Genomic DNA, 13,076 nt, shown 5'->3' with positions numbered 1-13,076 from the left:
AGTGGAAATCGTTTCTCTTATCTAGAAATCAATAAATAAAAATATATAAAAAATTATTAAATTCTTAGAAGTCATGTTAGCAATTTTTGATTTTTTTTGATTAAAAGTACATAAAATCCACGTCTTGTTTTACTAAAATATGAATGTGTTTTTTTCTGTCCAAAAGTTCCATTTCTTATTCGCCATACCAATTTTGTTTCTATTACTTTTCCCTAAAACAAAATGCAAAACCAATGTAACTTTATATTGGTGCAATGAACAAAACATACATAAAAACCAAAATTAATATAGGAGCTCATTAGTCTTCTTATCCACTTAGCGCACTGGTCTTTAAGAAATTTTAGTAGCTGATGAACGAAGAACACATCATGGCAATATCATGAATTGAAATTTGTGAATTTCCAGAAAGCAATAGAAATAAACTTGACTCAATAAAAAGAAGAAATTTTTATACATTACCAAGCAAAATGTCTAATATGACGTTCAACCAGTTGTGCTGTTTTTTTTGACAATCCCAACTTTGGAGCGAAATTGTGTAAATATATTTTGTGAGCCCCGCACACAGTTGGGCCAGGCCCATTGGCCGTTGCGGCCTCTCCCTCTCCAGGTGCTATAAAGCCCCCGATAGCTCACCCGTTCCGCGAACCCCCTCCTCCCTGTTCTCTCCTTGCCCTCGGACCGGGATGTTGCCAGATCTGGGCACTCCGGCGGCCTGATGTTCGCCGCCGACCTCGCTCATGCCAGGTTGTACCTCCGGTATCCTCCGCCGGCGCCTCTTCTCGCCGGACTTCACCACCCGCGCCCCCTGTTCTCAATAGCGAGGTAAGATCCGTCCATTCCCCTTCTTTACTGCCTTCCCTCCTCTCGATCCACTTGGGAGGATAAATCAATTAAGAAAAAAAAAAGAGGAAAGAAGAGGGAAGAAGAGGAAATAAGAGGAAGAAGAGGAAAGAAGAGGAAAGAAGAGGAAGAAAGAGGAAGAAGAAGAGGAAGAAGAAGAAGAACAGAAGAAAAAGGAGGAGAAGAAGAGGAGAAGAAGAAGAAGAAGAAGGGAGGCCGGGACGCGGCTGCCGCCGGCCGGATGCCGGCCTCGGGCCGGCCCCCTTCCGGGCACTCTGACGAGGGGTCGCCCCTCCCTTGGGTCACGGGTGAAGGAGAGAGGAGAAGAAAGGAGAAAACCTATAATATTTATAGTTTTTTGAGTATTTCTATTGCATGATTTGTCTACATGAGCTCAACCTTGCAAATCAAAAATTGCGACTTCATCGCTGTGAATTGCCTATTCATCTAATTTTCTTTACCAACAGAGTTAAAAGAAAAAAATAGAATTCAAGCAAAATAATACCTCCGAAATGCGTACAAATGTTCCATTATTTTTTTGGTAGATCTCCATTGTCTTCTATCAATAATTGGAAAGGTGTGGGCCATCGTATTACTTTACACTTCCTTACATCTAATATAGGAGAGGATTATTCTAAGAAGGGCTGCTTCTCAGTATAAAATATCATCATTTTCAAAAGAAACTCAAATTTCATCCTTTCTTGTTCAAAATAAAAACATAAAAATCTAGTAACAAATAAGTTTTATAGTGTAAGTTATACTCATATTTTATTCAGGCTTAATGTGAATACTGCCTTTGAAATGGTTATTCCAATTATTCTTGCTAAGCACCTTTTAGCAACTCATTTTTTCAAGTTCATTTCAGAAGATTGATTAGGTATTTTAAGAAGTAGATAATATTTTCCCCTGCTTGGTGATAGCTTGGTGGGCAACTTTCAGCAATCAAATACGATGGAAACAAAGAAGTCTTGGATCTAAAAAAGAAAAAGATGGGGATTTTTTTTGTGGGAAGGGGGGGTTGTGTGCATAGTAATTATTATTATATTATGATATCTGTGTTTAGGGACAAGGAAAAGTAAAATATGAATTTTTTTTTTTGAAATTGTTATTTCATATATGAATTTTATTACTGGCTATAGATTCTATCATTCTGACATAACTCTAGCTTTAGGATGTTTTTCTTGATAAAATTAAAAATTATATAAATTAAAATTTTTATTAAAAGATTTCATAAAATGTTTTAAAGATATTTTTTAACTACTAAATTTAATTATCCAAGCTTCATGCCTGCTTTATCTCACTTTGCAGATTGATTGGCAGTAGGATTAGGAACACATTAGGCCGTGTTACTCTAGTGCTGGTCAAATATACCAAAGAGAGAAAAGAAAATGCTCTCTGGAATCAAGTTTATACCCAAAGATCAGCTCTGCCAGGTAAGCATCATTTTTTTATTCCTTTTCTTTTTTCATTCCTTTGAATTTGTCCTTTTTGCAAAATTTTAATTTTGATAGGTGAAGAAGTCAAATTCAGACTTTGATGGTTCTGATGAGGAGAGGAAGGATTCAAGCAGCAGGAAGGGGAAGCACAAGAGATTGAAAAGGAACCAAAAGAAGAGGAAGAGTTCACGATATGATAGCTTTGATGAGGATGATGAACCCTTAGGGAGAGAGATGGGAAGGTCGGAGAGCGAGAGCGACTCCTCTTTGGATAGGGATGAGGAGAGAAGGTCTAGGAGGAGGAGGAGGAGTTCACGATATGATGGCTCTGATGAGGATGAAGAAGGCTCAGAGAGAGAGAAGGGTAGGACGAAGAGCGACAACAGCAGCTCTTTGGATAGGAATGAGGAGAGAAGATCTATAAGGAGGAGGGGGAGAAGGGAGAGCTGGTCAGAGGATTCTTATTCATCTGAGGAGTATGAGAAGAAGAAGAAGAAGAGAAAGAAGGAAGGGAGGAGGAAGCCTGGGAAGGAGAGCAGAGGGAAAAGGGATGGGGGGAAGGATGAGTTCTTAGGTAAAAATTCCTTTTTGATTGTATTTTGATTTGTGTTGCTCAAACTATGGAAGTTGTGGGGCTTGTAATTACTATACTTCGGTTTTTTTTTTTTTGTTATAGGTGATGAAGATGATGAAAGAGACTTCACTGCCCAGAATGATACAGAGCTTGCAAGGAAGGAGTTGGGGCTTGAGTGGATGTTGAGGTCTGGAAGCAAGATGGACAACAATCAGATACAAGTGGACAATGAGCCAGAAAGGCCTATTGTTGAAGAGGTAAAACTAATTCTCTTTCGAAGCATATTGGGTGGTTCTGTGTTGTACCATATTCACTGCAAATTTGTCTAGAAACTTAGTCTCGATTTTGCATTACAACATTTGCTGGTGTTACTTCCACTAATTTCTTTGGTAATGAAGAATTTATTAAGATGTCAAGTGATAGATATCCAGTGCATTAACAATGCCCCAAATATTATGAAGGGTTTGACTAAATGGAGTTTCAGATCCACATCAATATGAAAAAAACTGTCCTCGATACATTACACTAACCTGAGTCCTCCAAATTCATTGGAAACATATTTGAACTCTTTTGTGCCACATGATACTTTCTAAGGTACTTTCTCCATGTCTTTTCTTCTTTCTTGCATTCTCTCTTTTCTCAAAATTGATGACTAAATTAGAAGAAATGCAAAGGCCATTCTACTCCTTTATTCAAGCCAGCCTGGTTTTGTTATAGAATTAAACATGTAAAGTATCTAGGGTTCATTAAAGTAACATCAACTAGCTCAGTCAAGTTTTCAACACCAACAAACTAAGGTGTCAATGCTACAATGTCCAAGGTTTGTGAGACCCCTCCTTCCTAAGCATGATATCAACAATGTGGGAGAAAGAGAAAAAAGTTCTCATGATTTTTTTTAATTTATGCATGAAAATTGACACATAAATAGGTGAGCTTTATATATTTGCTGGTCTTAATTATTAGATCCCCTTCCCACTCATTATCTAAAAGGATTTAAAAGACCACTCACTTGACCTATGAGTTCCTCAACTACAATCTAGAAAAAAAAAAAAAACACGTGCACTGCACCTGATTATGTACATGAATACATATATATGTAGATACACACACATATGTATGTGTACATACACACACTCACACTCATATAGAGAGAGAGAGAGAGAGAGAGAGATGGTATGTAGAGATGGCCTTATCACGAATAATTGATTGGTTAATCATTTATTATGGACTGTGTCGTTAAAGCATGTAAAAGAACTATAAATCCCTTGATTGAATGCAGTGGGATGGAACAGGGGGGAGGGTTAGAATTAGGTTGACCGCCAGCAGTGAAAGCATATCCAACTATGAAATGGATCCAACTACCGTTCATAGCTTGGTGAATGAGGACTCAAAAAGCTGACACCAAATAATTGGGACATGGTTTTATGATTATGGTTATTGAACAAATTCAGTAGGAAGGACAGTTTTGGAAGAAGCTTAGTACACTAAGCCATAATGACTTCATTTATATCTGCATGCTTGCATGTGTTCCTTTTAACACTTGTTATTCCTCATTCTCTTTCCTTCTTGTTCCTCTTCCTTTTTAGCAAGCCTGAAAGCATTTTGATCTAAAAAAGCTTATAAATATGGTAGGGAAGTGATCTATTTCAACCATCAGTGATACATTAATGAAGAATGAAATGCCCATGCTGCATTTTTATTCTATATATGAAGGAAATAATAAATTAAAACTTCACTAAGTGAAATCATATGCTGCATGCTCTGCAATTTCCATGCTAGCCGAGGAGAGAAAGAGTAAGGTGCATGACAAGAAGAGATGTATCAACCAAGTGCAGAATGACTGATAGGCAGAAGATGTTAATGGTAGGGGATGACTAAATTCTCTGAAAGTACATCGAAGCATTTTATGAAGAATGTAAGGTTAAGCTAGAATTAGCAAAATCTTTAATATACATGACAGGGTAAGGAAAACATGCAAGCCAAAATGAGATATAGCAGAGATTTAATCAACACTTGGAAGCTTAAATACTATAGTTCATGTTTAAGATAACAAGTCAATCATTACTGATGTTTGAGATGCAGGTCAAAATGCTCCAAAATAGAAAATAAATCAAATCAATTTTAGCTTGAGACTGAAAAAGTGTTGTCACAGTTATTCTGATGTCCATTAAATTGTAATAGTCCCGAACTGATCTACTTTATTAACACTATTGAAAAGAATTATGCAACCATAGTGAGGAAGCTTAATTAGCTTTTTTTTTTTAGGGAAAAAAATGCTCATTATGTGGTCTATGCTTATGTTTTGATGCCTTGGTTCCTCTTCTTTTAAAATTGCTGATCCGTATGTTAATGCATCAATTGAACTCTTTCGTGCACTTATAATTTACTACTTTCTATATTCTGTGTTTCCTTTTGTTGGGGGGGGTGCATGGGGTGCTATAGTGAGCTTTGAGGAGCAAGTGCTTGCAACATGTAGACTTCTTGTGCACTCATCAATATAGTAATGCACCAATGGGGCAATAGAGCTGAATTTACTTGCAACAACTATACCTTTTCTCTTAGGACTCGTTTGATTTGTCGGAAGAATTAGAATATTTTTTCTAGGAAGCTGATGCCTAGGTATATGATACCTGAGAAAGTAGTTTTTGTATGTTTGGTTGACCATCGAAAAGTGGTATAAGAAACATACTTTCTAGAGTGACTTATGTTTGGTTGAGCATCTATTTTTTCTGAAAAAGTTGGGTAAAATACCTGTTATGTACTTAATAAAGGGGCTAAGGAAAAAACATCACACGTATAATTTTTAGAATCAAATATTTGGAACACTAAGGTCTGGAGGTTTTGAAGTTTCAATACCAAAATGACGAGAATATACTTTTAATAGCTATTTTAAAATATTTTTAACTATTAAAATTACGACAATTCATAATATATCTTTAATATCTATTTTAAATTTTTTTAATCTAAAAATATGTAAAATATTTAAAAATAGCTATTAAAATATTGATTGGGTTGAGTTTTTAGTTAAAAGTCAGACAACTTCTTTATTTTATGGTAAATTTTAATAGTTATTAATATATATATTTATATTAAAATTACCACGACTTCTTTATATTGTGGTAATTTTTAATAGTTTAAGATTAACTATTAAAAATGGCTATTAAGAAGATCATGATGGCTTGAGGGCATTTTTGGGAAAAAATACCACAGTTTCCAGCTAGTGGGAAAATGGCTTTTCCATGTGTCACATAGGTTTTTCTTTTTCATGAAATGTGGGAAAGTTATTCCTATGAAAAATTTACTTTCTCATCTCTCTTCTTTGAAAACTCTAACCATTTGAGGCATTTTTTCATTTTTCCATTGACCACACTTTCCTGTTGCCTCTTCCGTGGCAAGTGGCACTTATGCAGATAGGAGATGATCACCACTAAAGGTGGCAATATATGCCTTTGTAATCATCATTGATTAAACCATGTCTACAGGTTGACATGTGATTGTTATATTCTGAGAGGTTAGTAGGTCCATTTTCGTTGATATTTATATTGTTTAGCCATTCTATGTTGGCTGAGATGAGTGCTGGAAATTGTCAAGTTAAGATCTGACCTGTCACCTGCAAAATAGGTTGTTTGTCCAAAATGATCTGCAGATTTGCTTGGCAGTGTATAGGTAACCACACATTCGTCAAGACAGTAATCCACCTCCACCATGCATTAGGTTCCAGGTCAGATCATCTCCAGAGTACTGCTACCCCAGTCCACAAGCATGCATGCGCATAGGACACCCTAAGAGCAAACACCAAGGAACCCTTCAAGGACCACACAAGGTCTGCAGTCCTCTATGGCCCCAAAAATTTTTAAAATACTCTTAATGGAAGTGGGTTGAACCTATAGGAAGTAGGGCAAATTAAATTAAAAGTGCCCACTAAAAGGTATTGCCCCAAGATTCATACAAGGGGTTATACTCACCTAACCCAGGTGGAGAGCATAGTCACCCATTCCAAGGTGTGTATTCAGGTCTCAAGTCAAATAGGATCAACTTAGATGACCTCAAAGTCCAACTAAATGGTTGGAAGGATAAGTCTAATTGGTCCAATAATAGTTAAAGAGTTTAATTCAAGATATGCTCATGTTAAGTTCATCATTACATGGAACCCATTCCTAATATTGTGGCGCATTAGCAAAACTTTAATTTTATTCCATTTAAGCATATGGTTCTAGGATTTATTAACCATTTAAGTATTAAACTTAGTTAACGCAAAGAGGATTATAGTCAATAAATATACTATTTGGCTGCTATGGACATTAGGACGGCATACTAACCAGTCTTTCCTTACATTCATGTCCAATCTAAAATGGCTTTTAATCCATTAAATTTGGACAAAATTTCGGTAGCATATCCCTTTAGATATCTGTAAGTAAGAGCATGGAGTAGGAGAATAAGGCAGAAAGGACATAAGAAAGTGGGACAGCTTGCTGAAATTTCTGCAGAGATTTTCCTCTGATTTTTTTTGGCTCTAATCTCTCTCTGACATAGAGAGAATTGGGCTTATATTAAGCCCGTAACAGCTGTCTAGGCAGCTGTCAACACCTTAGAAGAAATGGTTTATTTCGAAACAATTGCTCAAGGCACCTGTCAACACAAGAACAGAAGCCCAAAACGCTCTAAACTGCTTCAGGCCAACCACTTTAGAGGTACAGAATAAACCCAGATTGACCCAGCACAACCATAATTGACCCAGACCTGACCTGAACCAATCATAAATTAATATCTTTAGTTTGGCAAATTTTTACAAGTGGGGAGTAGAACTCATAATTCATTCTTTCAACATAAGCATCTTAATTAATGAGGCATGCAGTTTTTTTAAAATTGATATGTCAAAACATTTTTGAGAAACCTATATTTTGGAACACATATTTAGTTAAAACCATATTAATATTCTATGATTAGTCTCTCTAAATTATCAGTAATTGAATTACTACAAATTATGTCGGTTAATTTCATCAAACTATGTTTTATTTCAATAGGAGTTTGGAGTTTAAGTAAAATTTTAAAACATGGTCTTGGCATCTTTTGGTGAGGTTTGTTCTCTTTGCTTCCCAAATACCTTGAGGGTGAGATGTCGCAATAGTGTGCTAGCAGGGGAGAATTTGGAAACACACCAATGTAGTTGAAACAATTAACTTTAGTAAAATTACATTCACGAAGATGTTCAAAACACCTATCTGCATTTCTATTGGTTTATGGAAGTAATGGTTGTTATTGGAGGATGCTTCCAATTTCTGTGCTCATGGACTTTGATAAGAATCTATAGCAAGATAGGATATTTGTGCCTAATCCTGAACTTATTGGGCTTGTTGTTTTGTATTCATATTTGCTCTTAGCCTATTATCATGATTCTTAAGAAAAAAAATAAATAACATGATGTACATGATATATGTTAAACTAGGTATAAACAAGTTACTGCTATTCATAAAACAAAACTGTTAGTATTGAAACCCTGAGCTTGATATGTTATTTAATTATGGATGTATAGTTAATATAGAACTATTGAGTGTAACTCTTAGGCCCTAGGCTCTAGGCTCTAGGCTCTAGGACTTTGTGCTAATAACTTGAGAAATATTGTGGATGTTTTGAAACAGCTGATTCTTGTCTAGCATTTGCATTTTTTTTGCCTGCAATGAACATATCAATAACTGATTTATTGTGTCTCTGCTACCTAAACATGGAAAGCAACCTTGAGTTAATCTCTTTTTTTGGTATGAACAGGTCAAGAGAACAAATCCAAAAGAATTGAATCCATATCTGAAAGATAATGGAAGTGGTTACCCAGATGATGCTTCCATTTCTGAGGCTGGCAACCAACTTCTTCCTTCAGTTGTTGGTGATGGTGGTGCTAGCTGGAGACTGAAAGCCTTAAAGCGCGCAAAAGAGCAAGCAGCTCGTGAAGGACGAAAACTTGATGATGTATGCCAACTTCTGATATATACAGTTAAATATAACACCAGCTTTTGTGACCAATGATCACAGTTTCCCTTGTACAGGTTGTTGAAGAACGATGGGGCTCTTTGAACCAGTTGGCTGCATCTGTGACAGCTTCTAGGGCTGCCCCCACACATGCTCATCTACGCGCTATAAAAGAAAGAAAGATGGGACAAGCAGAAAGTTCTGATGCTGTTGCAAAAGGTGGAACGAAGGGAGGTGATGAAGAGGTACCCAGTGGCAACCGAGATTATTTACGTGATAAGTCTTCTCGGCATCCTGAAATGAGAAAACCTAAACAGGATTCTTTATCGTGGAAAAGGAACAGAGTTCGGAATATGTCTTCAGAGGATAAGTCACTTATTGCTGAAGCTATGTCTGGAGTAAATAAATTTTCTAATGATGGAAGTTTTATGGAAAATATTGTTTGTCTTCAAAGAAAAGATGCAGCTGTTTCTGATGACTGTCATGCAAATGTGGAGGCAAATGATCGCAGGGCAAATGAAATGGACTGGAAGGAACAAAGCTCCAGTGAAATGTCTTCAGCCAGTAAACAGGTATTGACTGCAAATCAGTTAGCAGCTAAAGTGCTGCAGCTTCGAATGAAAGGGAAGCATGAAGAGGCTGAGAAACTTTCGGTGAGACATTGGATCTATTAGTACTTGTCTTACTATCATTACCTATAATTTCTTTTCTATATATTTCATAACAATTAGGGAAAATCTAGAGAATGCTGTATGAATTTGCTCACGTTAACACCTTCATGGAGTACGGGAGCAGTGTTGCAGTAATGCTTTTGAATATATTCATTTTCATGCCAATAGAGGGTCCAGTTGTTTTGTATCTGTGTAGAAATGGCTTGCGCTGTGGAGTTCTAATCTAAGTTGCATCTTTTTCATGTCAAGGAATGGATATGAAGGTGTAAAGAATCAAACTTGTGTTGAAAAAAATGCATAGACTAGTTAGGCAGTAATTTGCCTTTTTGTTTATATAAAAAGATGTTGAATACAGTTTTGCAAAGTCAAAATTGAATTTCTACTTTTGTAAGCAAGGAAATCTCATATTAATTGAATGCTCATTCCTCACATGCAAATACACAGTCTTGCTAGTTCAAGTTCTTGAGAAGTTATATGACGGGAACTTTTGGAATTGACCAGATAGATATATTTCTTTTCTTTTCCAGAAAGAGATGGAGGACATGGCCAAGAGACCTGATGCTGGCACTAAAATAATTAAACAGGAAACTGAGCAATGTACAAGCAGGTATGCTGCAGGCCTATCAAAGTTTTTATCTTTGTGTTACTTCTCAAAGGGAGATACATCGCATTACCATGTATTCATTTCTCATTCAATGTAGCAATACTACTCACAAGCATATTTCAGTTCTCAGTAATAGTCCATATCATCTTTATCTCTTAGGTTTATATACCTCTTTACCACTATATGTGTGTGTCTATCATCTTGTAGTAGCATTGGTCAAGTGAGAAAATAGGAAGTTATTTGAATTGCATTTTGAACCACCAAAAGTAAATCACATTTTCATTTTGGTAAAACTGCCAAAGGTTGCCTATGAGATATGGTCAGATTTCTTAATTGCATCATGTTTCCAGCATCTGAGAAGATTTAAGAGAATGAGTGCCCTAGACATAATTTTACTGAATGATATTCTATTTCTATAATTCATGTATGTTCGCATTGGAATGGAATCTTCTGTTTCCCTTATCTTTCACACTCCCTTGGTTGTAGGTTTGTCGGGAGGCAGATATCTAATGAACGCAAGAGAAGGGAAGATGATGCTGATTTGCATCTTGCCAAGAAAATAACGCAAAACAGAAAATATAGCTTGTCAGGAAGGGTAGATGATGAATATGATTTTGATGATGCTCCCAGCAGAAAACGAAACCGTAAAATGGAGAAAGTGCCTGAAGAAAAAAGAAATATTTCAGCACGACTCTTGACACAACAAGAGCGTTGTCAATTTTGTTTTGAGAACCCCTCAAGACCAAAACATCTCATTGTCTCCATAGGAAATTTCACATACCTGATGCTACCTCAGTGTCAACCTGTCGTGCAAGGCCATTGTTGTATTTTGCCAATGCAGGTCAGATGTTTTCCTATTTGGAATATGTTATGCATTCATTAGTTTTTATGTCCTGTAAGTTCCATAATCCTAAGATGCATTTCTTTACACTTTGTGGAAATGCTTCTGCTGAAGCATCATTTTAATCTTGTCAAATTTTTGTTTCCTGAGATGCAATCGTGTTTCTCATACTTTCGGAAGATTATAGTATCTTTTTAACAAATAATTTTCTAAGATAATCTTGTCTTTGTTGGGATGACTGCTGTTTTTCTTTTACATTAAAGCATGTTGATCTTATGCGATGCATTTTTTCCACCATGCAGCATGAGGCTGCAACCAGAACTGTTGACAAGAATGTGTGGGAGGAGCTACGGAACTTCAAGAAGTGCCTCTCAAAGATGTTTGCTAGACAGGACAAGGATGTGGTGTTTCTTGAAACTGTTATCGGCTTGGCAAAGCAACGCAGGCACTGCTTAATTGAGTGTATTCCTGTCCCGTATGAGGTTGCAAAGCAAGCACCTTTATATTTCAAAAAGGTTAGTAACTTATATTCTTCGAAGTGCAGTTTTGTCAGCGTTAGAAGATATTGCTAGGTGTTTCTGAGGCTAGTGCGGGACTTTCTTATATCTTTCTGCAAAGAAACTGTTCATTTTGCATTATTTTATCTATGTGTTAATCTTCTGCCTGTAACTCTAATGTTGATTTTGTCTTATTCCAATGTTACCTGCCGCTTGTATAAGCCAAATATCGGCATAGGATATGTTTTCATGCTTGCATATGTTTTCATGTTCTTGTTTGCATTCGATTAATTTAATCATATTTTAGTTCTTCAATTTTAAAATGCTTTCAAGGCTCCCCCTCTATGTACGAGTTTAACAGACCATCACTTCGATTATCACCAGACTTTTGATATCATTTATTCTCCTGCTTCATTTAATGTCGTCAGAAAGTTATTTACCATTGTTCACTGATATCCCTAATGGACTGCTTCAAAACCATTATTCATGATTAATCATGTCATTTTGGAGTTAACCGATTATATCCTATGTTACGATGAAGCTTATCATTGCTAAATTTCTTTGAAACTCCTCGTATTGTTATTATAATTTTTACTGTATGGTACAGTGTGTTTTGACGGTGGATGAGCATGACCGATTACCCTTTTTTAAGGAAAATGTGAAGGCGTTTTAACGTTCAAACAGTGCTATTAGAATATTCCTGATGTCAGTAAATGCCAATATCCTTCATTCTTTGTCGAATGTGTATGGATTATCTAAATAGTTGGAATATCTTGTCAGGCAATCGAAGAAGCAGAGGATGAGTGGGGCCAGCATGAAATGAAGAAGCTCATCCCAACTAGTGGGAATCTGCGGCAAGTGATACCCCAAAACTTTGCCTATTTCCACGTGGAATTTGGCCTTGACAGGGGATTTGTTCATGTGATCGATGATGACAGTAATTTTAGCGGTGGATTTGGCCTAAACGTCCTCAGAGGGCTTCTTCGTCTGCCTGAGGAGGACATGCACCGGCGCCGGAGGCATGAGCCAGTGGAGAAGCAAAAGCAAGCAGTTGCTAGTTTTGCCCGGGAGTGGGAGCCCTTCGATTGGACGAAGGAGCTTGATTAAGTATGAAAACCTGGTGGATCGATGGTGTCTTTATGGATGTTTCGATCTTATCCTTTTTATCAGTGTAATTTGATTTTTTTTTTTTTTTTTTTTTTGAAGTTCAGTAGATATCAGAGTTTTGTATGATGGGATCACAATCGTGAGTTTACTTTAAAGATGAAAGATTTCCTGCTTTAAAATCAAAAGAGAAGGAAATAGCATGATTGACATGGAAAGCCCTCACATGAGGTCATGGTGGTAATATTTTTGTCACTGAAAATTGATTCATGATTCAATAATGATACCATTGTTAAGTTCATGATTTGAGGTTTTATTTATAGTTTTGGATAAATAATTTTAAAAAGATATAGGTGTAACAGATATTATAAATATAGAAAGATAAAATGATTTCTTTGACCAAAACATGGAAGATTCGTCATCATTTCTATCAGTAAATGAAATGATATAAAGAGATGAAAAGAGGGAGATAGGGAAGACGGGGTTAGGAGGAAAGAGGGACGCTATTCTAGCTAAACACATTACCCACGGCCCAGCCCCTTACA

At 36.4% G+C, this 13,076-nt stretch overlaps 1 protein-coding gene across 1 annotated transcript; it reads left to right on the top strand.

Moving 5' to 3' along the window:
- Nucleotides 1-635: 635 nt before the first annotated feature.
- LOC103716134 (CWF19-like protein 2) lies at nt 636-12,749 on the top strand. Its single transcript, XM_008804012.4, has 10 exons — nt 636-822; nt 2,149-2,273; nt 2,352-2,850; nt 2,953-3,107; nt 8,617-8,814; nt 8,892-9,467; nt 10,013-10,092; nt 10,576-10,930; nt 11,233-11,445; nt 12,208-12,749. Exons 2-10 carry the CDS (start codon nt 2,229-2,231, stop codon nt 12,532-12,534), a joined length of 2,448 nt encoding a protein of 815 aa, XP_008802234.2. The 5' UTR covers nt 636-822; nt 2,149-2,228; the 3' UTR covers nt 12,535-12,749.
- The last annotated feature ends 327 nt before the right edge of the window (nt 12,750-13,076 follow it).

This window comes from Phoenix dactylifera, chromosome 9 (genome assembly GCF_009389715.1).
Source record: "Phoenix dactylifera cultivar Barhee BC4 chromosome 9, palm_55x_up_171113_PBpolish2nd_filt_p, whole genome shotgun sequence".
Taxonomy (NCBI): Eukaryota; Viridiplantae; Streptophyta; class Magnoliopsida; order Arecales; family Arecaceae; genus Phoenix; species Phoenix dactylifera.
This window is presented reverse-complemented; position numbering and strand designations above follow the sequence as displayed.